Source organism: Seriola lalandi, unplaced genomic scaffold (assembly GCF_002814215.2).
Source record: "Seriola lalandi dorsalis isolate HSWRI2012SDOR001 ecotype SW California unplaced genomic scaffold, Sedor1 jcf7180002054688, whole genome shotgun sequence".
NCBI classification, from domain to species: domain Eukaryota; kingdom Metazoa; phylum Chordata; class Actinopteri; order Carangiformes; family Carangidae; genus Seriola; species Seriola lalandi.
In genome coordinates, this window is record NW_019525241.1 from 1,867,480 (window position 1) to 1,895,259 (window position 27,780).

The following is a 27,780-nucleotide window of genomic DNA, read 5'->3' on the forward strand; positions in this document are numbered from 1 at the left end:
GGATTGAACGCCAGGCAGAATTAATGACAGACTGGTGCTTAATTATTAGTGGGTTTGATGTAGGAAGAGAGCAGGAGGAGTTGCACTTTGAGTGTAATGAGAGCTGCTGGTCCCATCCAGGTGATCTCGTGTGCTGACTGTTAATGGAAACACACACAGAGATAATGATCATGCTTTGTGCTGACTTGCTAAAAGATCATTATCTGCACCATGGAACTTCTGTTTTTATTTGGTGGTTTGTTTGTTTGCCTCTCCGTCAGCCAGCTATTTCAAAAAACCTGTGAGGCTTGAAATTCTGTGGGCAGATTGGCCAGATTTATTCTGTGGTGTGCCACAATGGTCTATAGTGTATCACTGTAATTATTTGCTTGAGTAGAGATGTATACAGTGTGTTTGGATCGGGCTCTCTGGGTTGTTGTCTGTGTAGCCATAAAGTACCTCTGTGGGATTTTAAAATCCTCACTGTAACCAATCTTAATTAAAGCCACCACTAGAATTTGAAAATGTCCAACTTTGGCTTCCCCCTGTGGTAGAATCAACCACAAACACACAACGGTAACAATAAAACACAAATTCTACATTTCTATTAAAACATGCACAAATCAATATATCTCTATCTACAATGGCTGTAATGATTATGTGTAATGTTAAAGTGTCCACATAAACCCAGAAAGCATTATCACCCCTAACCCACTTCTGCATCACTGCTCAGCTCTAATGAGAGTTTTAGCGTCTGTAAGCTCATTGTGTTGGTTTATGGGCCACAACAACTACTGTTTTGAGTCAATCTCACCGCTCTCGTTAAAGTCATTTCCAGACGCAGTAGGCAGCTGTTTTCAGTAAAAACGCACCAATAAACCCACTGTACATGAAAAGCCCAGCACTACACAACACACAGATACAGTTTGCAACTAGCTAGCTCCGCTGCACTGGCTAGTGGTAGCCTTTCTTTTTGTCAGGGGTTGGTGGAGACAAAAACAGAGCAAAAAGTAGAGTAGATATTGTATAAATAAATAATTTAAATAATGCAAATTATATAAATATTCAGATGCCCAAAAACACAAAGTCCTAATGAATGGTAATGTTGGTGTATATGTGTTTATAAGCAACTGTTGAAAGCAATTGACTGAACATGGTCAGTTTAGTAGACATTTCAAGAAAAACCATATTGAATATTTTTCTTTGGGTATTTTACTTGTTTAATTTTCCATTTATTCTTATAATCACACTAATATGTGTATAATGTGTATAATATTCCCCTCGACAGTACAACTCAGATGAAACATGATGAAGTCATGTTTTATATACTGAGCATGGGGACAAGACGTTAGCTTGGTTCAAATTTAAGACATAAAACACCAGTCAAACCATACATTTATAAACAGTCATGTGACAAAGGCTTGTTTGGATATATACTTTATTTATTTGCTACTGTGATAGGTGATATTTTCATATTACAATTACAAAAAAAACATATCAGTTTTCTATACCCGTGTGGTACTTTTCCTCGTTCTGACATGACGGCTGCAGAGGTAGTGGAAAGACTGACACAATCTGAAAAATTGCTTTAATGCCATACAGTAGAGTTGCCCTGATGAGAAAGCACACAGTACGTCTGCTACTGGAAGGACATAATGGACTGAGTTCACTTCTGAGACAAACTACAGTAAAGAGGTCCAAACATGTGAACACGACCATCCTCAAATGTGTTCACACAGAAATATTTGCATCCTTAACTATGTGTACAAAGTCCGATGAACACAATATACAGTAAATGCACCATAGACATAACAATTTAGTAATAATTAGACTACATATGGTGTTACACATTCTTGCAGCTTATTTGTTCTTATGTGTTAATGTGTGAAGACGCAGACACAAGTGGATTCTGGATTGGTAGCTACACAATGATTATTTACATAAAATGAGAGAGTGCAGTGATTTGTAAACATACAGATGAGTAGGAGCAAGGACAAACTAATGAGCTTATATGTTGGAGCAACACAATATCAAGTTTCCTGTGTTCTCAAAGAGCTTTTTATAATGGTCAGTGTAGCACAGTAAGGCACAGTTAGCTTAACAGCCAGAGGTGTTATTGACAGTCCTACAGCCTTCCAGTAGCAAAACACCTTGTATACAGTCAACACCAACACTGATCCTCTCACCACATGGACGAGAAGAAATGAAAGTCTCGTATATGCTGGAGGATTTCATCCTGCAGACTGGAATTTCGTTCTACTTAACTTGAGTTCAAACACTTTACAGGCAGAAATTATCGCATTGACTCAGCGGGGAGAGATTTTAAAAACAACACATAATTCAAACAAGCTGAAAATCAGAGCATAATTTAAATTAATGTCTCTAAGACACATCACTTTTTTCCATTGAGTTTACAAGAACTGTGTTTTCTTAGCTTTTTTCTTCAATGATAAACTCAACCAATCACGATGTCTCCTTCATGACTGAAACTGTATGAATGTTTGAAACTCCAATCTGTCATTTCTATCAGCTAAACTCAGTCAGACGCTGAGAGTGTTAGCTGCTAAGTGCTTTTCAAGACAACCCTGAAAAACAGAAATGGTGGCACTATGCCACGTTTTCACTTAACATTTAGCATGTATCCAAAATGAACATCTCTTACAATCTCTTTCAGGCCCTTACAAACTTTAAATCCTTTAACGTTCTGTGTATCGGTTCCACACATCATAAAATAAACAAACAACAACAAAAAAACAGTCAAGCTATATATCAATTAATATAACAATTTTCAGCCAGTGAACATACATTTCCTTTTTAAATAAAAGTTATGTGTGTTCACAGAAACATTAATAGTAAATAAATTAATTAATTTTAACCTCTCCGCTAAATTTGGTCTTAAGCCATCATCAAAATCAAAAACTTTCTGAATACAGTTATCTCTATAAAAAGAGAAGAAACACAAAATATATGCGATCCTAAGCAATAGAATTAATAAGGCTATTGGTGCATGTTAAATCCATTCTTAATTATCTCTATTTGGATTCAATTATTATAAGACATTTCCTTTTCTTCTTACAATAAACATTTTGTACCAAAATACATACAAATGTATTGCTTAGATTTGGACAAACACTTCATGGTTTTACAGTACGATGTATAATAAGGAGAATACCACAAAATTTAGTGTATGTCATGTGATGTCCCATATAGACACAACAAATGACATGGGGGATGTTGGGGACCTCTAAAGTAGCAGTTCCCAAACTTTTGATTTATGTCCCTTCAAAATAAAACAAATTTACTTATGACCCACAAATTTTATATGGTATACAGATTCTGAAATGCAAATTTTTTTAGAGGCCTCAGGAGATAAACTATCCAGTATTTCAAAAGAAAATAGCAATTACAGAAAAAAACAGCCTGTTCGTGATTCTCTCCCATTGTGTTAATTATCTCATGACCCCTTAGGTTTATCCAGCCACCCGTTTTGGGGTTCTGACACCCAGGTTGGGAACCGCTGCTTTGAACCATTGCAGATGTTGGACTATATGCTCCCTGGACCACTGCTGTTATTTCTACTCTTATCTGCAAAAGGAATAACCCACTCTTTTTACTCTGTTCTTATTACTGATTATAGAGAAAAACAAAACTGCATGGCTTGAAAAACAAATGCTCAAATTCAGTGATATTCCCCTTAGTTCCATCAAAGCATTACAGGGTTGTGGTTTGTTATACTTGTGTACTTTAACATATAAATACCAAGAAAGTATATTCATACTGACAATACCCCCACCAAAAAAATAAAATAAAATAAAATAAAAAATAAAGCACAGATGCATTTACATTACCCATGAAACTGAAACCTTATATGGGCTTGACAAAAAATAATCTATGAAAACTAGTGTATTGAAAGGTAAGCTTGGCTTTACCTTTTGGTCTAGGTGGCTTTTACACCAGCAGGGGGCAGCGTTATTTGGTAGAAAGTGATTGTACAGCAGTCTGTTTCCCTCATTGAGAGTCATCATGCACAGTGAGCATAGTGAATTAAAGTAGTCCCTCTTTCCACTAATTAAGTGCAAGCAGGATAAGTCAACATTCATAAGGTATTAATGCTATTCATTAGGAAGGTACAGACATGGTAATACATGAAAATACTAATATCAGCATGAAATGCTGGTGACCAAAGTGCATCTTGGGAGCTTACGTAGCTACATGAACAGATTAAGTCAGTGTCTAATGAGCGGTATCCTCAACAAATAAGGCCTAATAAAGTAATGACAACCTGGGTTTGTTTATATGTTGTTGGGGCTGCTTCAAAACAGACTGGCTCATCTCCATATGGAAATATATTTGAGACCTAGTCCAGGTCCAAAAGCAAGCTCAGATCAAGTGTTTCAGAAAATTAAGAACACAATACTGTGAAAATCTTTCAAAGTGATCTCATTAACAGTAAATAGCAGAGCAGTTGCTCTCAATAGTGGTCCACCGATACCCTCAGAGGATAAATCTGATTGATCTCATTTACAGCATTTCCTCTGTGACTTGGTGTCTTGGGTAAAGATGGTACATTGTTGAGAGCCACTGCTGCACAGCTGGAAATCTATTTTCATGAGTCTGAATACACATTCAACCATTGAATGCAGGATGAAAAATAGACAACATTTTCTTTTCATTCATGATTGGTTTGAAGAAAACAAAACAAAACAGCATTTGTTATTAAAATGTGTCAGGCTTTGTTGCATCTGAGACAGGACACCATTTGGTCAGCGCTTAGCTTCAGGTTATAGTAGGGTGACATATACAAAAATTAACGTGGAATGGACAGAATATTGAACGATATTGACATTTATAGTGACAGACAGTTAAACTGTTACATGATATGTTCACCCATTACATGTAAATGCGCACAATACGACAATACAAGTGGACTTGATTAGCATTCATTAGTATCAGTACTATTCCTTCAGATGTTAGTTAATGGAGAGAGTACATAGAACAACAGCATCTCATTGTTTTAATGTTTCAGTACATGTTAGGAGACAAATGGAGCAGATTACATTGATTTCTTGTTAAGTTAACAGCAAAAGAAGTGGGTCACATTTAACACAAAGGTGTATCAGCTTCATATAATACTATCAAGTATTCACTGTACAACTGTCGCCACATTACATCACATTTAAGGCAATGTATAATAGAAGGGACTGTTAAACTCACCACAAGAAATACATTTCCCTGTATATCTGCATTTAAATATGAGAGAGTATGTTGCTCATGGGGCTGTTTGTGTAGTAAAACCACTATTATGCAGATGGCTTTTGGTCATTAATACCTTATTAAGGCCCACAGAGGAAATTACATTCAACCATAATTAAATGTATTGAATTGCAGCAGTTTTACAAAGATGTTTGGGGAGAAGTATGGCCATTTCTCTTTTAATGCAGCATACTGTATATGAGTGCAATATGGAGCATGTGACAACTTCCATTTAATGACTTGATAGAAAGTATTAAAGTGGTACATTGGTGCAGCTTTTTACTACACAATGTTACAGTGCTCAGGCGGGCAGCATAATACGTGGGCACCAGCGTCACCAGCTGTGAACACATCTGTTTTTTATTTATGGAAGTGGGAATATTAGCACACTTGACTGCCATATGAAACACTGCAATTAGGATTTTGCATTCTTGCTCCACACGTATCGCCGCATGGATCAACCATTTCCAGTGCACTGACATTGCTAACGCTGTATTCACAGTGCAAGCAACACATGAAACAAGTCATAAGAAGTTTTTTGCTTCCTACAGAGCTGAGCAACCAGGGAAACTCAACTAAAGTTTCTCAACAGCTGCCAGCATCGAAGCCAGATCACAAGCTCCTCCACTGTTTCGTATCGATGTGATTTCAGGAACATTAGACTAAAATAGGAGCAGATGACCAACCACTGAAAGCTTTAAAGTTGTGGTCTTTGACTACGAGACATCTTAAAGTTTGATGCTTAATCTCTGAATCTCTGTATCTGTTCATTTTCTATGCTAACGAATTAGCAATAGCTAGCATTAGCTCTGATCTGAGTGTACAGTTGGTACATTCAGAGCCTCTAACTTGCCACACTCTGTCAACTCATCAAAAATGCAACACGTAAACCATGTTGCTTGTGGTGTGAACGCACCGATGCTGTACAAAACTGGCTCTTACCCAGTTACCTTTCAGTCACAGAAAGGTCTTTCTTACCATCAAGAAATCTTTCACTGTGTCCTCTTCTTAATTGAACCATTTTTCTTTACCAAGACTTCCGTGTGTTGTGGAGAGATCTCATTTTGAACCTGTGAACTCAGTTTGCTGGTGCTGTTGGAACATTGGCAACACGCTGATGCTGCATTCACGTCATATCGGAAGACACCGGAGGAAAGACAGAATGACGCTTGTTGCTACTTGGAATATTTTAACTTGTTGGGACAGAAATGACTAAACACAGATAATACTTTTCTTAAGCAGAGTTGATTGTCTTAGAGTGACCGATTTCCTAATTATTTGCCAACATCTATGGATTTGCTACTTTGTTTGCTCTTAGTTGACACAATTTTGGAGTTCCTAGAGAAACGATAATCCCATATCCTGTCTCTAACTACAACTAGGTATCAGTCGTGAAGGTATTAGTCCCTCAGTTGCAGTCTTGTATTGACAGTAAATCCGATATGAGGTGAACGTGGCAAGAAAGAAAATGTTAGTTAGTACGACACTGTTTTCCATAAACATTTTCTGACTTTTAGCCTCTTCACATGCATACAGTATCTTACACTTTTCTCTCAGGTTAATATTTCCTTTATAGTCACAGCGGATGCTCTTTGACAAACAGATATTACTGCTCACAGCTACAACACAAGTGTTGCTTTGGCAGTTAGTTTTACAGAAGTGCAGAGGACCCCAGGTTGAGCCTGGTTGAACACCCAGAGGCACCTCTTGGCTGGGAGCTCAGTTTGATCATGGTTGAAAGTGTTGCAAGGTTTGCTCTGGAGGTGAAGGTGAGCTGTTGGCAGAACAGAGGGATCTAGATGTTGGTTTCCCGCTGCATAGGTTCCTCATTTTTCCTGTTTACCAGCTCCTCAGAGGCCTGGGCTTCCCCATCAGACCCCTTCTGATCCTGAACTTGGTCTGGATCTTCTGTCTGAGTCCGTTTGTACATTTCAGCGTGTTTGCGCTCACGCTCCAAGAGTCTGTAGTTAATGAAGTTTCCAATGAAGAGCCAAATACTTGCTACAATCACAATAGCTCCACAGCAAAAATACATGTACTTGTAATTTTTTGTGACATCGACCAGTTTCCCTGTAAGACAGCACAAATTTAAAAATGTTAAAGTATCTGCGTGTTGAATGTGCTACATAGAATTGAGATATACAGTATTTTACAGAAAACATTTCTCAATTCCAACTATTGACAATTATTAATATGTGAGTAAAGGCCTGGTCATATCCACATTTAAAAAGGGCAAAATCTTGTTGTGAGATCTATTCACTTCAGTAGAAATTGCCACAATCATTTGATTTCATGGAAGGAAGTAAATCGTAGCAATCTTTTACATCAAGTTCAGCTACAGAACGCTACAGAACCCAAACAGGAGGCTCTATTGTAACTTATTAGCTATATTGCAATTCTCCACTTTCATTTACCCTCCTCTGCCAGAGTAAAAGAGGCCTGGTTTTCAGACAGATATGAGAAAAGACAATGATATAAATGAGATTCTTGAACAAAATGTGGGAATGTTTAGGTTTAGTGGTTAGCTCAGCAGCTACAACTACTGGTCATCTAACTACTGCGATTACTCTTCTTTAAAAGCACTGTACCTTTCTGTTGTGACCAGGCCTTGATAATGTTTTAAGTTTAATTAAATTTCATTTTTATTTAAAGAATAATTCTCTTGAGATGCATTATATCTTTCAAAATTAGACCTAGCCAAAATGGCAACAAAGATATGTGCCACATGGTTACATAAGAATAAACATCATTAATGTACAACAAAACCAGGAACACTTGAAAGTGAAGACAGTTAAAATCATAGATGTAAGTGAATGAAATTCTTAGACAGAAAGATCGTACCTGCTAGTGGTGGACCAAAGAGCACCGGGCAGCACTCCACAATGGTGGTGAGTCCCACAGCACTGGAGAACCTCTGAGGCCCAACGAGGTCCATCAGTGTTTCAAACAACACTGAGCTTACCATGCCAAAGGCAAAGCCGAAGAAGATCGCATACACCACCAAACCGGTGTAACTTTCCACCAGCGGGCAGAGGATGTGGCACACCCCATTGTACAACACAGCAAAGCTGAAGAAGTACTGGATCTTGGGCCGAATCCAGCGCGAGTTGGCCAGTAGTCCCATGGACGGCCTGGCAAACATGTCGACAAAAGCCAGGATTGAGAGCAGGAAAGCAGCAGAGTACTCATCCACACCCATGTCCTTGGCGTAGGCTGCAAGGAATACAATAGGTGCAAAGAAGCCCAGGAACATGATGACATTGCCTGATAGGTAGATGAGGAAGCCACGATGTTTGAAGAGCGTCAAGTCTAGGTACTTGTTGACTGTTTCCCAGGCAGTGCGTTTCTCTTTCGTTGTAGTGGCGACGGCAGCCAACTCTTCATCCTTCTTGACCTTGCTGGGTGGAGGTTCCAGAGGCCTCATGAGGGAACCAGCCACACAGCAGTTCAACAGCAAACCTCCAAGGATGAGGAAACTGCCTCTCCAGCCAAACTGGTTGAAGAGGTATTGGTTGAGAGGAGCCAGGGTGCTGAGGAACACTGGACTCCCAGCCATTGCCAGCCCATTAGCAATGGGACGTTTCTTTAAGAAGTACCTGCCTATCATAGTCAGCGCTGGCTGCAGGTTGAAGGCTAGTCCAAGTCCTATGAGGACAGATGGCAGAGGGAAATAAAACTTCATGCTAGTCATGTTACAACTATTAATGTAATAACAAAAAGAACACTTAGAGGCAGAAACCAAGTGAAAACAGTATTATGTTTGCTCTCATAGGTTATGGAATGCTTTGTTGCACTGTATTGGCAGTAGAGTGAAATATTAGAATAAGAATACATGAATCCCAATTATGGAAATTTCATCTTTGATGAGGGCACCAGGTAATTTTTAAGATTTAAGATGATGTTTACCAACCCCCACTGTAAGTTGCAAATTGGCACATAATTTTTTATTATGCTGTATTTTTTTATTTTTTATTTAAGGCAAAAACCGAAATAGACTGAATAAACAAAACAAACGCTCTTCCTGCTGAGACAGTTTTATTTATAACCTGCTATTTAGAAGCAGAGGCTAATCAAATTAACTGAAACTGGACTTAAGTGGATTCAGAAGGACTTACCACCGATAACTCCTATGCAGATATAAAGCTGCACCACGCTGACGCAGAAGGAAGCTAAGATCATGCCAGTGGAACACAGGCAGCCCCCCATCATGACGATGGGCCTGCAGCCGTACTTGTTGACGAGTATGCTGCTGATGGGACCTGGAACAAATGGAAAACAGAAAATGAACCCATGTGTGGCATGTTTACAGTACAGGATCACTGAAAGTGAGTTCATAATGATTTAATCTGGTTAGTGCTGCACGCCAGCGGGAGCCTCGCCTCTATTTATAGCAGCAATATGGCCGTTTAAATTTTTTAAACACAGCACTCCTGCCATCCTCTGTCACGACAATTTAAGAGAATTAAGTGACAATGTAACAAATTAGAAAAGATCTGCATATAAGAATACAATTTCCTGTTGTATATAATATGTATTGTGCATAATATGCAACATACAGTACAGTGTATATGTTATGGTGCATCAAGATACTATAAATCCTCCAGTCTGTGTTCAATGTGCAGCTTGCATCAAAATACATTTCATTCACAAACTCAGAATAGCAAATAACAAAGCAATTTTTTTCTCCCTGTCACTTAATTAAGAATCACCTGGTGTAAACATGTGAGGTTTATATTCAGGCAACTGCAACGTCATGTCAGAGATGTTTCTGCCTTACATCAGGTTAATTAGGTTGTAACCAAATCCCAGTTTAGCCATATTATCTAAATGATTTAATTAGAAGTGAAAACAAGGGTCAATCTTAATATTATTACCCTGACCTTCCATAGTAATTGTCTATTAGGCCAAGCACTGTCACTTCCTGTTGTGTACACACTTTTACTATGCTATGAACTGTCATTATTGAAATATATGCCATGAATTGTAATGGACATTAAAAGGTGCATCCATTCACCTTCATTTTAAACTTCAAAAAAATTTGGTTCAGATGATGGTGAAATCCCAAATGGTGCATAAAGGTAAGAACACAATGCTGATAATGTTATCTTATAATGTTTTATGGCAATAGTGTTAGCAAAGCCCATTTACACACCCAGCAGATAGAGCAACGTTAGCATTTATTTGGACTCATGTTTCTGGCCATCTGACAAATTTAAGTCCAATAGCCACTCTTCTTTTCGCTCCGTTTCCACCAAACTCTGAGCGCAAAATATCTGGCTCTTTAGCAGCTAAGTGCTCAGCAGCTAACCGCTAGTTCTGTCAGTCTGCTGTTTGGTCCAGGGCAGGTAACTTAGAGTAGGTTATATTTTAGAGCTTTTGTTGGAGCTGAGGTGGATGAGACAAGTAACAGTGAACCAGAATATTGAAGCTGCAGGCTGGAAATCCAAAACAGTGAAATTAAAGATGCTCAATCGCACAGTTAAGCTGTCCGCAGAGACAGGTGATAATTCTTTGCTAATTTTGTCACTACTAATGACTTCTTGCACTTTATATATAGTAATTTGACCCAAAGTTAATATAAAATATTAATTAGCGCAGTTTTAAAATCTTATCATTAGACTGGCAGGGATGACAATTACAGGACTTGTTTGATTAAAGTTGCACACATTAAAATCAGTCACAGAATATATGATATTCTGAGCATTCATTTCGTCAATAATAAAGATTTAAAATCTGGATTCTCAGTTTTCATCTAAGTAAATGTTCCATGTTACAATCTTTTAACATGATAAATCATAAATGTAACTTTGGTTAAGCCAATATGTGACTGAGGTGTTTTTTATACTTGGATACTCAATATGTTTTAAATAAGTTTCTGAATTATGACTTTGTTCACTTAAGTAAAATGGTGGAGTCATTGCATTTTACATTACATTGCTGCTTTATATTCTATTGTTTACATTTATATGAGAAGATTTGATCAGTTTTGAATACATTTTTGTACATAACTATGAAGAATATGGCTGCTTTAAACTTTTGAGGAATCTATGCATCTCATAACTGACACTATCTCCTATCCCTGAATTTTAAGAACAGGAGATGTAAATCAAATAGGGAGAGAGAAAAGTAATGAAAGATGTATTCTTTAAAAAAAAAAAAAAATAATGCTCTCATTACCAGCCAGAAGATATATCATATTTCTGCCAGGCCCTGTGCAATTTAAAAAGTCACTACGGGCAAGGAGTCATCTGACTTAATTTGCTCTGCATGAATCTTTTTCGACCTTGAGGAAAGTTCCCCTCATTTGCATCCACAGCAGTGATCAGTATTCTCAGGGGCTCGGTGGGACCCGAATCGGTTGAGATGAGGAAGCCCCTGAGCCTGCACATTACCTCCCCTGCAAAAAGGCTTATCGTCCCCTGGCCAGACACAGCGTGGACTTCATTACACAGTGGACAAAACCCCAAACTAAATATAACCACCTATATCCCAAAAGGGAATGACACATATAGAAATGTGTCTAACAGTTTTTTCCACAACCCTTTAATGTGAGCTGCAGCATAGAGGCTGGTACAGCTCATGTTGTGAGGATGCTGACCAACCATCACACTTCAAATAGGGTAAAGAAACTTTTAAAAGCTTTTAAAAGAGATCAGTAAAACCAGCCTACACCTACTTCATTCATTTGATAAGAGTTTATCCATATTTCTGGGCTTGACATGAGGCTTTGAGGTAAAGTTTAGAGCTGCGTAGCAAACTGGATGATGTTTACATGGTGGCCTCAGGATTTAAGAAACAGGGTCTTGACAGGAAGGTTGCCAGTTTGACAAGATAAATCCGGGTGGGGACGGTTCCCACCACCGCTGCTCTCGTGCAGCTGCTCAGAGGCCGGCAGATAAGCCTGTGGTTGTGCTGGGCGGCTTCCACATGTGAACGAGTATAACTGAGCAAGTTGTTCCTGAATGACAGAGCTCTCAACATCCCTGTATGAACAAAGATTGTTTTTGATCAAGGTCTATCAATTGAGTATTTTCACAGTAAGTTGTATCCAATCTAGTATCAAATATCAGCCCAGCCCACCTGCCTGAATCAAAGTCAGTCATTGTCGACGACTACCAAAGAGGAGAAACTGAAATATTGTGGGGTTATGTTCTCGGCTTCCATTTCTTCTACAAATGTCAGCAATGTTTGCTGAGTGAGAGCAGAGCCTTCAGAGCAGAGGGTTGGAGGGAGAATATCTTCTCTTCTCAGGACTGAGATACTGAAGAACCTCTTTGATCCAATGCAAATAGAAAAATTAAAGATTTTTAAAGAGTAGAAAACGGCCTCCATCTTGATAATTCTGCATCTATCTCATGTTGTATGAAAGGTAAGAAAAAAAGGCCTTTAAATTAAGATGTTATTTGTACTATGAGGAATTTACACACTTAAGATACACTAGCTTAACATTGCATTGTAGTATATGACACACACAGCTGGTTGAAAGGGTGTGTTTAAAAGGGTTAGTTAAAAAAAAAAAAAAGTATAATACTAAGACTTATTTACACTTGGCCACACCCAGGTGTCTGTTGGCCAGATCTCATATCTGATTCCTGTCTGTCTTGGTTTTTTCTGGTTAGATGCAGATCAGCACCAGTCTAGTCCGGAGAGGTGGTGGCAATGCACCTGATGGTGACTAAACAAACCTAGCTGTGGATTTTGGTTGTTTACTTACATTTCAACTGTTCATAAAACAGACAAAAACACACTGAATTGTATTAAATTGTGTTTAAAAGGTTAAATTAAGAATCTTAACAACATGTCTGTAACAGCTGACACTAAAAGACTACAGAGAATAAATGCTCAGTCAGTTTTATATGCAGCAAAATCAAGGGAACCTTAAGGTGCTGTTGAAGAAGACGTTCTTCGGGGACAAGCTCTGGTGAAATGGCTTAAAGCACTGAGTGATCCTGACGTCACAGAGTCGCTGTTTTGAGGGGATGGCAGACGCTTGCTTCACAGCTGTCTGATGTAATGCTATGAAAGATTGAGACATGCTCAGTCCTGTTTGATTTTCATAGGAAAGATGGTAACTAACTTAATTTATTTACAGCTTTGAACCACACATGCCTCTAAGTTTATACCTCATTCAGACAAACAGGGCACTTGCTTATTACAATACTAATTGTGCTTTAAAATATATTAGGCTATATAATAAAGAAATACGCTTAGCATGGATTTTAAACATTTCTTCTTCTCTTTATCCCTAAAAAGGATGTTTGTTGGAAAGCACGTTGTTAGCCAGCTGATTTGCATGGCTGCTGAGTCACCTGACTATGTAAATCTTCAGAGGGGATAAGGTTGTCATCTCTCATTGGTGGGAACATGCGCAGGTTTGCAGATAACATTGTTCTCCAACAGGAAGTCAGACATAAATGTACAGTGAGTGATGTCGTTTTACATTAGTTTTGGAGTCTGGTTGGTTAGTTCAGTTACAGTCTCACAGATCTCACAGGCTGTGAAAACACTATATTATACTGTTGATAAGGTGAAGCTGATAAGGACTCACAGAACATTGCCTCTTATGGTCCTATATCAAAACTGAGCAGCTGTGTTGGCTCAAGGCACAAATTAAACAAACACAACAGATTAGCAGTTCATTATTGATTCATCTATCCATATTTTTATGAACTGATTATTTATGATATATTGCACATATCAGCAAAGAAAACTCTACTGTAAACGTATCAGCACCAAAGACAAAGTACAGCTGTCATTGATTTCGCAGACCTTGAACTAAATTGTGGGACAAAGTGACAAAAATCAATAACTGAACAAAACTTTATACCAGGATATTTAAGTCTGCACCAAAGTGGTGCTTCAACACTCCCATCACTACAGCCATGCTGCTAGAATACACTGTACATTAATGAGGCTCTAACAAGCACAGGTGTGGCACTTTTACTACTTGATGAAGCACTAAAATGATTATTGATCGTTCAGCCTGGAATCTGATTTGCGTGATTTGAGTTGCGTCTCTGTTTTAGATAATTTTTTATGTCATCTCTTAAACTGGGGGATGACACACTCCTTAACTTCTGGCTCATGAGAAGCTGGTCGGCAGGTTGCAGACTGCAGGGTTTGAGATGGATGATGTTGGAAAGTTAAAAAGGATTTGTGTAATTTGGATTGACTGGGTTATTATTTTCCTATCTGTCTGAAGCCATTGCTCGTTATCAGGCAGTAATGACAGAGCTGTGTAAACACACACACACACACACACACACACACACACACACACACACACACACACACACACACACACACACACTTAGAATTAGTAAGGTACTAAACATTCAGATAGTGATTTCTTCATCAGCATAAGAGACAGAAAAAGAGAGCAGGTGTTGAATGAATGGCTGATGAGTGCGATCAATATGAATGAATGACTAACAACTGCACACACCGTCACCATCACCACATGATAATGACACAGTCACTGTAAAGCTACAGCGGCAGCTGGTCAAGTCCTCTGATGAGGCAGAGACAGATTTTCTCCCCCACAAACAGAATATACATCATGTTTGTCAAACTAATATTCAGGGAAAATCATTTCCCTTTTCAGTGGTGTTTTACTGTATAAAAGCAGGTACAGTGAACCATAAAACAGCAGAGACTAGAGCTGAAATGACTTGTCGATAACCTGCAAAACTCTAGTACAGGTGATGGAACAGTGTCAGGTGCAACAGAGGATGTCTCTGAGTCTCAGATGAGTCTCAGAAAGTGGTAAATTAACTTAATTTACCAGCACTTGATATAGAAATTCCAATTATTTCTGACTGCCCTCATCTCAAAACATAATTATAATTCTTTAGAATATGAGTCAGCGTTTTACCTCAGCTTGTGCCACATGTCTCTATTCAATTCTTGAGTATTTATAGTTAGAAGAAAAAAGGCATTTAAATTCTAAATTCTTGGTGGACTCTCTGATATACAAAGGAGGAGAGGAGCTCTCCAGGCCGGCTGACGAGCAGTGCAGATGGTGACAGCAGCAGTAGATCGAGTGACAGGAGGATTACAGCGTGGACAGATGGCGGCCGTGGCACTGCCAAGCAGAAGGGTACAGGGCCCAAGCCAAAGTGAGGAACACAGCAGGTGACTTGAGCAATATGGTGGAGAACACGACCTGCTGAAAACAAATTCTGACCCTTCCAAAGGTTCCTTATTCAAGAAACTAAGGACCAGCTGAGTCAGTATTTCACATGAGAAAATATTTGCCTTTGGTCTGAATGTGATTAGTGACTCAGCTCGATTTTTAATGTGTGGAAAATTCAGCTTCAATCTCCTTAGAAACATGTGATATACACATTTTCTGTTAGTTTGCATGCTGAATATTTTTATAATAGATGCTGAACTAAAGCCCTGTGTCACACCACCTGTTATCGTTGAAAAATCCACAGGCTCCTAGTAAATTATTATCCAAAATCAACATCTATATCATATGCCTGTCAATGAAGCCTTCATAGTCAAATGAATTGTCATTTGTTCGTGTGGTTCTGGTTTCCTGGAGGCCCAGCATGTGACACTGTGCCTGCATCCTGTGACACTGTGGTTTCAGATTCAGGTCATGATCTTAGGACACAACCTACTTCTATCTCTGTGCTGTTATTGGCCTCTGTATCTTAAAAGGCACCAAAAAAACATTCCCAGGAAAGAACACATCTCCCCCCCTAAAACAAATGTAATCCTTAACAACGACGACGGGTAATAAATGAAATCTTAAAGAGATTCCTTTAAAAACAGCCTAACACTGTGATTTGGAAGGTGATCGTTAAAACAGAGGACATGAATTCATTTCCTTAGCCATATTGAGGTTAGTAATATCATAACTGTTATTATAATAAATGCTCCATAAGCTAACCTCATACTTCTGAGGAAACTGGTTGAATTTTTATGAGTCACTTCCTGTTTGAGGAGTGGACTGAAATAAAAACCAGAAGCTTGTTTGGTAAAAACTGAGATTTGGATTTCTTTTCTGCTGTATAGTATATCTATATATCTTTTAGTGTTCTCCAGGGGCAACTAGCTGACAGTGTTGCTACAGGTTATGTGAAAAATTAGTTTACAGTATCACTTAAATTGCAACAGGCCCACAGGCAGTTGACCAGCTGGGGCATATACACTGTTAGCTGTTGCCAACAGCCCCGTCTGTGATTTAAACTCTCTGCACGTTACCCGGTGACTCAATATGTAGTGGAATCTAAGTGCTGAGGCTACAACGCTCATTACTCTGTGTTTTGGCAGTGTGGTCATTTGCCATCACTATAACTGGAGCCATGAAAGAGAGACAGCTAACAGCTAGCTAGCCACCCTTCTTTGCTGTGTTACACAATGAGTGTAAAGGAGATTGTCACTTTAACACTTTTGTGTTCAAATTTAATGAACAAAAAATAGGCTAATATCCAGTGGGAATCCATTTTTAGGCTAGCAAGCTAGGCTAATTAGGTCCCACTTTGTCAAAGACTGGAAGCTAGTTAGCCTAGCTTGCTAGTTCAATGTTGAATGTGAAGGGACCGATAGCTTCAGTCACTGATGGCTAAAATGCTACGTTGGCTTGTTGCAAAAGGAAAAAAATACATTGTGTGAATGGTGATAAACTACATTTTCATATGGTTCAGTCAGCAGCGCACCACAGAAGTTGACAGCACATCTACTAGCATTGCTAGCTCTCCCATGTCAGTCATCTGCTGACATAGGCTTGAAGGTGTGAGACACTGTTTTCACAAATATGTCCAAACATGCTTGTGTTCTTTATAAAATGGGAGAATATTTAAAAACCAAATTATTATAGTTCATAGCCTAATGGAAAAATTTTGACCTTGACCGATGACTCACCTGCAGCATACATGACCGCGAGCATGATGGAGGAGATCCATGCGATCTGACTGTAAGAGGCATCGAAGATGATCTGGATGTCTTTGAAGAAAACCGTGATGGCCTTGGGGAAGGCGTACGAGAATCCTATGGAGATGAAAGATGCCAACACCACAGCCCAACCCCAACCGCCGTCCGGTGGGGGCACAGTGGGGGCACCTGTGCCTGGGGGCGGCATCACTGGCCCAGCTCAACGCAAACTACTCACTGCAACGACAGACAAGAAAAGGACAGAGAGGACATTAAAAATTGCAGCATGGAAAACTTAAAACTGCTTTTTTCCCTCCTTGTGTTTTATTTCTTACATAATGCATGACTTCATTTTGTTCTGTGATTGATTATCGATTAGTCAGATCTAGGCAGAGGCTTTCTCAATTCTCTAAAGTCTTTAGGGACTTAAGGGTTAGAAATAAATGAACCTGAACCTGACCAGTTGCTTACAGGGAAATGTCACAGATCATTACTTACAATATAGAGATAAATCAGACGACCAGTAGCAGCAGTTCATATTGACAGTATACAGATGGCTGTTGGATTACAAAGGAGGTCAGAAGCTTTGTCCTTCATATGACGTTTACATGAAAAAACTGCCAGTAACGTGACATGAGAGGGAGAAGGACATACCAGAGGTCTGTATCCTGGAGATGACGTGTGCAAACACTCACTCACTCGCACACGCAGTAGTAATCATCTGTTCCAGAGGGCGTGCACTCACTCAAGACTACACCTGAACCGCCCAGTATTCACCTTGAGCAACACCCCCCCACCACCACCCCCACCCCCCGCAAAGCCCTCAGGTAGTAATGGAAACAAGGCGTCAACTGATAGAAACATAGAGGCAGTTCAGAATCAGGTGCTGCTGTGTATATAGCAAACACACCCTAATTACCTGTGACAAACCAACAGTGGCAATTGTCCACAGCCACACCTCACTGTGACTGACACACACACACACACACACACACACACACACACACAGACACACACACACAGACACACATATTCATGGACACATCATAGAGCAAAAAGGGCAGCTGTTATGTTTTAGCTCCGTCTAACCTCATTAGCTTCACCTCTAAAATCAACCATGAACAATTTACAGCTGTATAATTATCTGATAGTTCACACTGAGATGACGGTTTCACATAAATGAACAGCCTATGGAAGAATCAACATGTCTCCTCGTGTTTGTTGTGCTGCATCACAAAGTGAGCAATTATTTGTGATTAACAAAGCTAGACGTGGTTCACTCGATGTGGGTTTGAAATAATTGACACCAGTGATTGCAGCAGCTCATTTTCACATCAAGGTCAGTTTACTCCTCATGATTATACAATAAATACAGTATGATGTCTGCTGTGGAGGGAGTTTCTTGTTCCCCACTGGTAAATATTAACTTCTTTTACTCTTCTGGTAGGTACCACTCCCACTGATAACATCTTCTCCATGGCAGTTAAATGCTCACACCAGACTATTTTCTAGGCACTATCACCTGCAGACATACATACCTCACCCCTTTGCCATTCATCTGTTCCAACAAGTCTCTGGTCAGCCTTGTCTACAACATTATCCCACCAATGAAATACACAAACAACACCCCTACCCAAACCTAAAAAATAAATGATAAAATAAATAAATCCCCCCAAAAATTCATAATATCATTGATTTATACTTAAACACTAATCACCCTGGGCTTTATCTCCGAGGCAAACATCCCTATTAATAGTTTAGGTTTATTTACCAATGTATTATAGCGACTCTATTTCCAGTGGAATGGAATCTGGTGTAAAAGCTACATTTTACAGCTGCAGGCCTAATGTAAGATAAACAGGGCGTTCCCAAGTGGAGAGCACACTTCAGTCCGCAGATTGTCCGTCAATGACCCGTGAACATCAGCGACCAATATTGAATAAATGATGAAGTTCTCTTTTCTTGTTACCGCCCTCTCAAGATCATGTTGCAATGTGTTGTAGAGAGTCACACATGAGTCTCACAAGTGCCAACAGGAAATTATTAGTTAAAAACATAAATAAATGTGTTTTGAAGTTTTATAGCAGTAGAGGAAACGGCCTGAGCGGAGGCCCGAGAGTGCCAAAATAATTACAAACGATTACTATAAAAAATAATTCATCACATATTTGCATTCAGATGATTAAATATCATATTTCCATTTATGATTCTGATTGCTTTTTAATAGTTTTATATAGTGTTCTATATATTTCTATGTTGCTTAGAGTCGTCTTTAAACTTACAAAGCAATCGGTGTTCTATTGCCTAAATAGTATACCATAGATTATTTTTATTTTAAATGAATGAAATTACATATGAATATTCTACTGAAGTTGGTTTTGACTTGACTATTTAAACCAGTGCTGATTTATTCTTTGGCCACTTGGGGAAAGAAGAACAAGCTGTAAACACAACACTGACATGGCATCATCTTGTAAAGTTATTATGGCATAATTGTTAGCAAACAATTGTCTATTTATACATTTAGCAAACACAAAGCAACATAGCATTCATTTATGTTTGAGGCTGCCTGACAAATGTAAGTGTAAATGTAAGTCTGTTTTAGTCCCCACCAATTTCTGAAGGAAATATCTGGCTGACTGCAGAGGTGGGGGATAATTCTGTGTGACCCCTTTCACATTACAAAAATGTCTTTTTTCAAAATGAGACAAACATTTGAAACAGTACACACAATGATGAATAAAATATGACTGACTAAAGTTGATTTTTTTGGAATAATAACAGCAAGAGGAACATGCATTTGTTTGGGTCTCGGGTCTATCTTGTAATGGTGGTGACCTATACATTATAATACTGCAGCTTTGGAACACTGAGCTGGATTGAACAAAACATATCTAATTGCTAAAACCAGCCCGCTGAGTGGAAATATAATCCTCTGTGTATCACCCATGCGTTGCCCCTTTAATCAAAGTTAGAGATTATGCCTTTTTTTTTTTCCAGAGTTCCATACAGTGGGTCTAATCTATGCTAATCAGATTACAGGCTGTCCGCAGCAGCACTCGATGGAGATACTGATTTTGATTGATTGAACGTGACGACAATACACGAAGGAGCCTCGGAACTCATAAGCAGCTTAAATTGATGGGTTGGAATAGGAAGCTCCAAAAAGACTGACCATAAAAAGAGCAGCTGTGGGGTGGAGGGAAAAATTCAGACAAGTGTGACAAATTTATGATCAACCAATATAAGTACATAAGACGTCAAAGCAAAGCAAAGTCACCACTCAGTCACTACAATGTCAACACTTGGATTCAAAGCCGACATCCTCATCATGTGCCACCTCTGCTGTGTCCTTCACCTGACGCCACTAAGAACAGCTGATAGACTAATGACTGACAGGCTGCATTCACGGTCGGCAGGTTTATAAAAACCTAGTTAAGAACCAAGTCAACTGAACTATGGAGACACCAAGGTGCCTGGAAATACCAGCAGCCCTGGTGGGTATCTCTGCATCACTTCCTACCATGATTACTAAGGGCCTACTTACCATTATCATTAAAGATGTTACGCCTTGACTCTGTTTTTCCATCTTATCTCTGTATAGCATCTGTATAGTGAAAGCAGCACAATAGCAGAGCAGCAGCAGCAGCTTCAGTATAGGTAAATGGAAACGGGAAGTTCTGGTTTCTAAAGTTCTATAGTTCTACAGATATTTCAGTCTGAACCAAAGAGGTGGATTAAATGAACAAACACTCCCATCCATAGCGCCATATCACTTTGCCACTAATTTATTTGATCAATTCAAAATAAAAAGGTGCTATATGCAAGTTTTCTCTACCACCGAACAGGGTTTCTTTCCGGGAGCGGGCGGTGGTGATCACTGTTCGCCAAGAACTTCAGCCGTTGTTGCATTTACAAGACAAGAGGTTATAATCCGAGCCTCTGAGCAGCCTTACTGGAGGCTACAGTGACTCGCTTTCAGAAAGTGATGAAGCAGGCCGGCCAGACCGGGGTTAGCTGGTTAGCACGCTAACTTGAGTAGAAAAAGAAAGGAGTAGAAGCAAAAGAAGAGGGTTCCTTTCCACCACTGGAGACAGTTCCTGTCTTGTCTCTCCCATCTAGTTTGATGCTCACTTTTTTTCTGCAAGTAAACGCTAACAGATATGTAGCAATAGCTAAAACTTACATATAGCTCATTTAAAGTGTCAAAAACAATGACCAGAACCCACAAGTCACCAGAATACAAAGTCAAGCTCCAAATTCTAAACCAACAAAGTTTTTGCTAAATGAAGCACAGCAAAGTATCCTCACAGTTAGGAGGCTGGGAAAACTGTGAAGGTACACAAGAACCACAGTTAAAAATACATGAACCATGGACACACGCACGCTCACACAGACACAGACACAAACACGCACACACACACACACACATCCTTGTGTGTTGTTGGGCTGGGAACACTTTGTTTTGGTCCAGTGTCCTCTGCATGTACTTGAAATGACCGGTTGCCGTCACCTTGGTGAATCTATCCCGACAACAGAGCAGAGTGAGTGAGCAGCAAGAGGAGGACAAGAGAACAAGAACACAAAAAATAACATCATCCAACTGGCAAAAGCTCATCAGACTAAGTTACTCAGGACTTGACTCTCAGAGAGCAACTCAGAGTATGTGTGTGTGTGTGTGTGTGTGTGTGTGTGTGTGTCCTCCAAGGACATCACTTTGTAGCTTGGCAGGAAGCCTAAAAGACTGCATTCTTTGTAGCATGGACAGACAGAGGGTCTCAGGTTTAATTCAAAAAGGGACCAAGTTGAGACCCCAGTGTTGGGTTTCAGGTGAACTTCAGTGAAGCATGTGTAGAAGGGTGAGGCTCTCAAGGTGAGAGGCTAGAGGCAAAACACATTGGATTGGAAGCTTGGATTTGACTTTGAGACCATGTTGGCAGGTCCTGGAGCCTGGAGGAGGGACAAGCAGCGACTAAAGACCACCACACACCAGCAGCACCACCAAATCTGTTTTCCTTGTAGGCCCACACACTAACAGTGTCAACTCAAAAAGATGTGTGTTATGTCATCAGGATTGGCTTTTATGTTATCCCCCTGCATCAAATCTCCTGAATTGACACAATCCAGCCACTGTCATTTTATTATTTCTCGTGTGATATGTAATGTGGCCTATTGACCTACTTGAGGGTAGCACAACAAGCTCTGAACACAACACTGACATATCATCCTGTATTATTGACATTGGCAAACTTGTTAGCAAGCACTTGTCTATTTACACGGAGCAACATTAGCATTGATTCAGAGCTGTGAGTCCAATATTTTATATTACTTTCCGTTTAGCTCCGTTTGTTCTTCACCTCCTGAGGGAAATATTTGGATCTCGCAGTGCAGCTAAACGCTACACTACATTCACCAGCTAGTCACCAACTCTGTCTTTTGGGTGAGAAAGTGTAGAGTGGGTTTAAAAACAGCTGCCCGCATCTGGAACCAAAGCTAATGAGAGCCGTGAGACTCAACCAAAACAGTAAAAGTTGTGGCTCAAAATCAAAACGATTCGCTGTAAAATGTTAAAATGCACCATGAACTGCAGATTCTCTGAGGGTTCATCACTACAATCGACCCATTACTACATTACACAGTCATCTGGTCCACTTTAATGTGAAAATATTGACTGGTGCAGCTTTAAGCCTTCATATCTGTTTAATTCAAGCATTATTTTTAGATGATGTTTCATTATAAATTCCTTTAATGGAAGGATGAACAGTTTTGTATTATGGAGTCAGCCCATTACAGCAGGAAGAAAAGAACAGCAACGGTTACACTCAGACAAAGAAGAAGAATTACTCCCCACTGATTAAAGCAGGGGTGAGGAACCTTTTTCACATCAAGGGCCATTCTTCAGGGGCCATACTAAATTATTGAACAGATATTTCACATTAACCTCTCCAATGTGACGGCTGGATCTGCTTCTCTTTCTCTTCAGGTTTGAGTCAGTCAGTCAGATTTTGTACAAGAGTCAGTTAATGCATCGAGATTGTTGAACGTAGCTTTGAGCTAATGGTTGGTTTACAACTCAATGATTTCAACGTTTGTCGAGCACACCAGCTGCCTTCACAGTAAACAGCAAGCATATTCAGTTGCTTTTGTTTACGTCTCATGTCCTGGAACCTCGCGCCAAGAGCCTGACGGAGCTATCTATTGAGACCTTGAACAGCAGAAATATTCAATAGTGCCAGTTAAATGTCAATCAAATAAAGTTGTGCTGTTTAGCCCTGTCAAGCTCTACAAAAGGAAACTTGACCTCTATAGTCAGCCCCCCCCTAACCCTACCCCACCTTGGTCTCATGGGACTTTGGGAGGTTATGGCAACGCAAGATTATCGCTAAGGTAACCTCTAAGTAACACAACTCACTTTGTTTTAGAAATAGTTCATCATTAACTCAATCAGACAATCTTTATCAACAGGACATCTAATCTCACCACAGCGATCCTGCAAACACTCCTGCTCTTGGTCTTGAGTGAAATACGACAGGAACAATGGCTCCCTCTATGAGCTGCTTTCTGATCAAAAGGGCCACCGAGCAGGGGGTCTTCCCATAAAATGTCCCAGGACTCTAATACCCTTTCTACTCAATTGTCAGCCCATATAGATTGAAGTCTTTGAGCTGGGAATTCCTGGGAATGAGCCTTGATTAAAAAACCTATTAGTGGTCCCATAAATTTCCATCAACACACCTCTGACCACTGGAACTGGGTGGAAAACCTCCACGATATACTTCTCCTGACTGTGTTCTCTGGATCAGTTGTGTTCATTTGGATCATTACAGCATGAAATGAAAGGATAAATCAACCCGTCATTTACACACAGCTACACACCTGTGTGGACACATCCACTTCAACTTTTCCATGTGGGGCCAACAACCACATTCAACACCCAATCCGAAGCTCAAGCTATGCTACACGCCTCCGAACACATCGTGAAGGTCAAAGACGCGGGATCTTTTTACATCTTGTGTTTGTGCATGTTGACTCTGTGGCTGTTATGACTTCAGGCGAAACCATAGGTATGTGCTTCATAATTAAATAAACATCCAGCACTGGAGAGGGTATTCAGATTGTGCTGAATGCCAAAAAAAAAGTGGCACAAATCCAGCTATAGGTTATAAAAACAGTGCATGAATGACAAATGAATGACATTTGACTTTGATTCTTAAAATTACGATTTATAGCTTGACAGATTTATGAATGTTCTCATGGATGTCAGCTTCTATCAGCCTCAGTATATAATTATCATATCTATTCATCTTGTTAGACATGAGGTCAAATTTGGAGGGAGATCTGTTGCAAACATATTTACACAACAGGACGAGGGCACTATTCTTCCAGAAAAACAGAGCACAAAGTTTTCAAGCTTGGACTCCATTCATTATGGTAATTAAAATGAGGAATAACAAGTGATTTGGATGTGTGTGTGATAGTAACGTGTCCTCCGTGTGGATCCCTGTCCTGTATCAGGCGGTGTTGTTTGCACACAGCAGACTTGTGTCCACAACAAACTTCCCTGATGGAACATGGAAAGAGGTCCTGGTCATGAAATCTGATCCAAACCTGAAGAAACACCCTCTGACATGTATCCACAAGGTAGACTGGAGCACAACAGAGTCATACATGTGTCTGAGAGCAACCTTAACGACAATAAATCATATCATAGCAAAAGTGTGAACCATTCACACCAGTATGAGACAAGTGTGTTTGAAGGATCTGAAGGATGTGGTTGCTCTGAAGTGAAATAAGCAGTGTGGACATGGTCAGATAACCTACAGCGTGAAACAAGAAATACAAGATTAAAACAAAACAGGAACAAATGCAGACCACCTCCCCAAGAGGCACGAACTGAAAGACTGGAGGTCAAAATGAGCAGCGTGAGTTTGACCAGAATGCATCACAGTTCAACCGTTCAAACAGCCACAGGTCACTGCTCTTCCTGTTTTTCCTGTAGTTTCAAAGAGGGTCCTCAACAACAAGGATGCACTCTTTCATCCTGTAGTATCAAGTCTGCCACTGGGAAATATGCCAATTTTTTTTTTTTTTTTTTTTTGAGTTAGACAAAAAAAATTGATTCAACCCTCATCGCTGTAAATAATAAAACTAGCAGCAGCCTGTTAGCTTAGCTCCAGGACTTGACCTCATCGGGCCAAGCCATATTCTGACACATAAAACCACTATGTGTCAATTTTACACTTCAGTTTGTGTACAGATTAAACAAAGGAGATATAACATGTTAATTTGAGAGTTTTATTTGAGTTTCAATTTGTGAGGTGCTGGCAGGTGAAAGTGTTACCTTTAGACACAAGGCTAGCTGTTTCCCAGATTCCAGTCTCATGCTAAGCTAAACATAGCAAAGATAAGCTTTTATCCCACTTCTTGTACCGGACTGTCAGAGGAGAAATAAAGCCTTCTAATTTTATATTTAATATTATCTTGTTGTTGTTGCTTTTGGCCACAGTGGGCGCTCTGAAGTGAAAATTAATTAAGTTTTGTGATGCCATACTGCAGCAAACCAGTTGGGCATGCCAATGTAAACTCATGGTTTACTTCACTTTCAGTATCTGGTTGACAGCGTGATAACAGGTATGACTGGTGTCTAATTGTTCAGCGGACAACAGCAGTGTTACTCTTCCCAGAGGAAACCAGCATAATGTGCCATGTGAAGTTATTTTTACAGCTCACCAGCTGACCAGGAGTCAGATATCTTCAGCTTGTGCCAAGTCTGCTTAGGAAAAAAAAGTCCTCATCACAACACTTGGGTAATAATAGACTCAATGTGACGTGCCAGTCTGAGAAAACCTTTAAAACTTGGACCTACATTAGGAAAACTAGAGCTGAAAGGGTGATGCAACAGCAGAGTGATTCCTCAGCACTGCAGCCTAATCATATGATGCTGCTGATGTAAGGACAGCGACCGGATGAAGCCAGTCTTAATGCCCAGGGCCTACATGAGCTAAACTGGCCGCTCACAGTCAGAAGAGTTTGTTTTTAACATTATAGATTTTATCCAACTGACTTTCCTCCACGAACTGGCCGCATGGCAGCACAGGGCAGGGATTTCCACCTCTGCCCACAGGCTCCTGAACGCCTCATGAAATGAATTCAAACATCCTCCCTCAGCCTCGCTCCTGACATGTTTCTCATTCATGCAGCACACGCTCATCTCTGCACGCCGAAAGCTCGGGGTAATCCTGCCGATCACCGATAAACAGGCAGTAAATGTTACTTTACCTTTGCGGGATGAAGGTGTGTGTGCGTGTGTGTGTGTGTCCGGTGCAGGCTGCCGGGCTCGGTGACCTTGGAGCAGAGAGATGCCCGTGTGTGTCCGTGTCGTGGCCGGCTGTGTTTAAATTTCCTGAGCGAGCCGCTGCCTGACGTGGAGCTGCTTCGGCTGCAGAGGGCGGCGCTGCCTCCGTTTCTATTTTAGACCCCGAGCGGCTCCGGAGGATTTACCCAGTCCTCCAGTCGACGTTACTCGTTACATCCCTGATCCTCCACCCTGCTGCTGGGTACTGTAGTACTTCCCCTCCACAGCGTGTCCCACGCAGGCAATGAAACCGTTGCCATTCATCTGATAATGCTGTTACAGCAGCAGGAAACACGAGGACTGAAAACCAACCAGTGATCTCACTCAGCTTTTCCTTTGGTATTTAAATCTTCAGAAAATTGCAAAGCTGAACATCACAATTTGGTAGAACGCAAAAAATATTTAATAAATAATCACACAAGACAAAAGCAACAAATGATCAAAATTAAGAAGCTGGAAATATTTTCATTTGAATGAATCCTAGTACTGACACTAGTAACGATCAGTTGAACTGGAAGCACTGAACGGAGTTGAAATGTTATTTTAAGAGGAAAGAGAAATGAAAGGGTTTCAAATGTCAACTGAAGTAGGATCTGAAACTCAAACTGTTTTTTACACAGAGGAAGAAAGAAAAAGTATTAATCATACTATTCTGAATACTGCTACTACTAACACGAAGATGATTCAGTTCAACTTTAAGCCTGAAAGCAGATACATTGTTATTTAAAGAGTGAAAGATGAAAGCAGTTGAAGTGTAAGATATGAAAACAATTGTTGGTTAAAATAATTAAAGAAAAATCTTCTGTCTACTAGAAATCAACCGTTTCAGCTCTAAAAACTCAAGATGTGATTCTCAGAAGAGGAAATAAAATATCATTATTTTTGTGTGTTGAAATGACAGAGCTGAAAGAAGGTGAATTTCCATTGTAACTGCAGCGCTGAAGAGGATGAAAACCAAAGTACTGAACACAGCTGAAATGTTAGTGGATGTGTCACCACCGAAAGTAGCTGAACTGTTACTTAAAGTGTGAGAAATTAAAGTGGTTAAATGTCAGTTTAAGTGTAAAATATATAAGCAGTTGAAGTGGTGGTTAAAATTGTTGTTTTTTTTCTGTTAATTGACTAAGTTTCAACTCTATTTGCAACATTTTCAGAAGAAAATTCCCATGTACTTGCTGCTGAAATTTTGCTGTTAAGTTATTTCAAATAGCAGCGATTAACAAAAAAAAAAAAAAAGAAGTGAAAGTGCTGAAAGCAGTTGAAATGTAAGTTGATGTTTAAACCGTAAACGCTGTTGATATTATCATTTA

At 39.7% G+C, this 27,780-nt stretch overlaps 1 protein-coding gene across 1 annotated transcript; it reads right to left on the minus strand.

Annotated features, from left to right (window-relative positions):
- Nucleotides 1-1,400: 1,400 nt before the first annotated feature.
- Nucleotides 1,401-26,859, minus strand: LOC111667277 (monocarboxylate transporter 2). The gene is made up of 5 exons (XM_023422927.2): nucleotides 26,395-26,859; nucleotides 17,107-17,352; nucleotides 9,348-9,491; nucleotides 8,074-8,877; nucleotides 1,401-7,302 (listed from the first exon to the last, which is right to left on the minus strand). Exons 2-5 carry the CDS (start codon nucleotides 17,321-17,323, stop codon nucleotides 7,028-7,030), a joined length of 1,440 nt encoding a protein of 479 aa, XP_023278695.1. The 5' UTR covers nucleotides 17,324-17,352; nucleotides 26,395-26,859; the 3' UTR covers nucleotides 1,401-7,027.
- Nucleotides 26,860-27,780: the final 921 nt, after the last annotated feature.

Bases quoted from the DNA above. Each gene is read 5' to 3' on its own strand.
- LOC111667277 (XM_023422927.2), bottom strand. From the start codon at position 17,323: ATGCCGCCCCCAGGCACAGGTGCCCCCACTGTGCCCCCACCGGACGGC. The intron at 9,492-17,106 runs GTGAGTCATCGG...CATTTGTTCCAG, and splicing joins CGCGGTCATGTATGCTGCAG to GTCCCATCAGCAGCATACTC. The intron at 8,878-9,347 runs GTAAGTCCTTCT...CTGTCCTCATAG, and splicing joins CTGCATAGGAGTTATCGGTG to GACTTGGACTAGCCTTCAAC.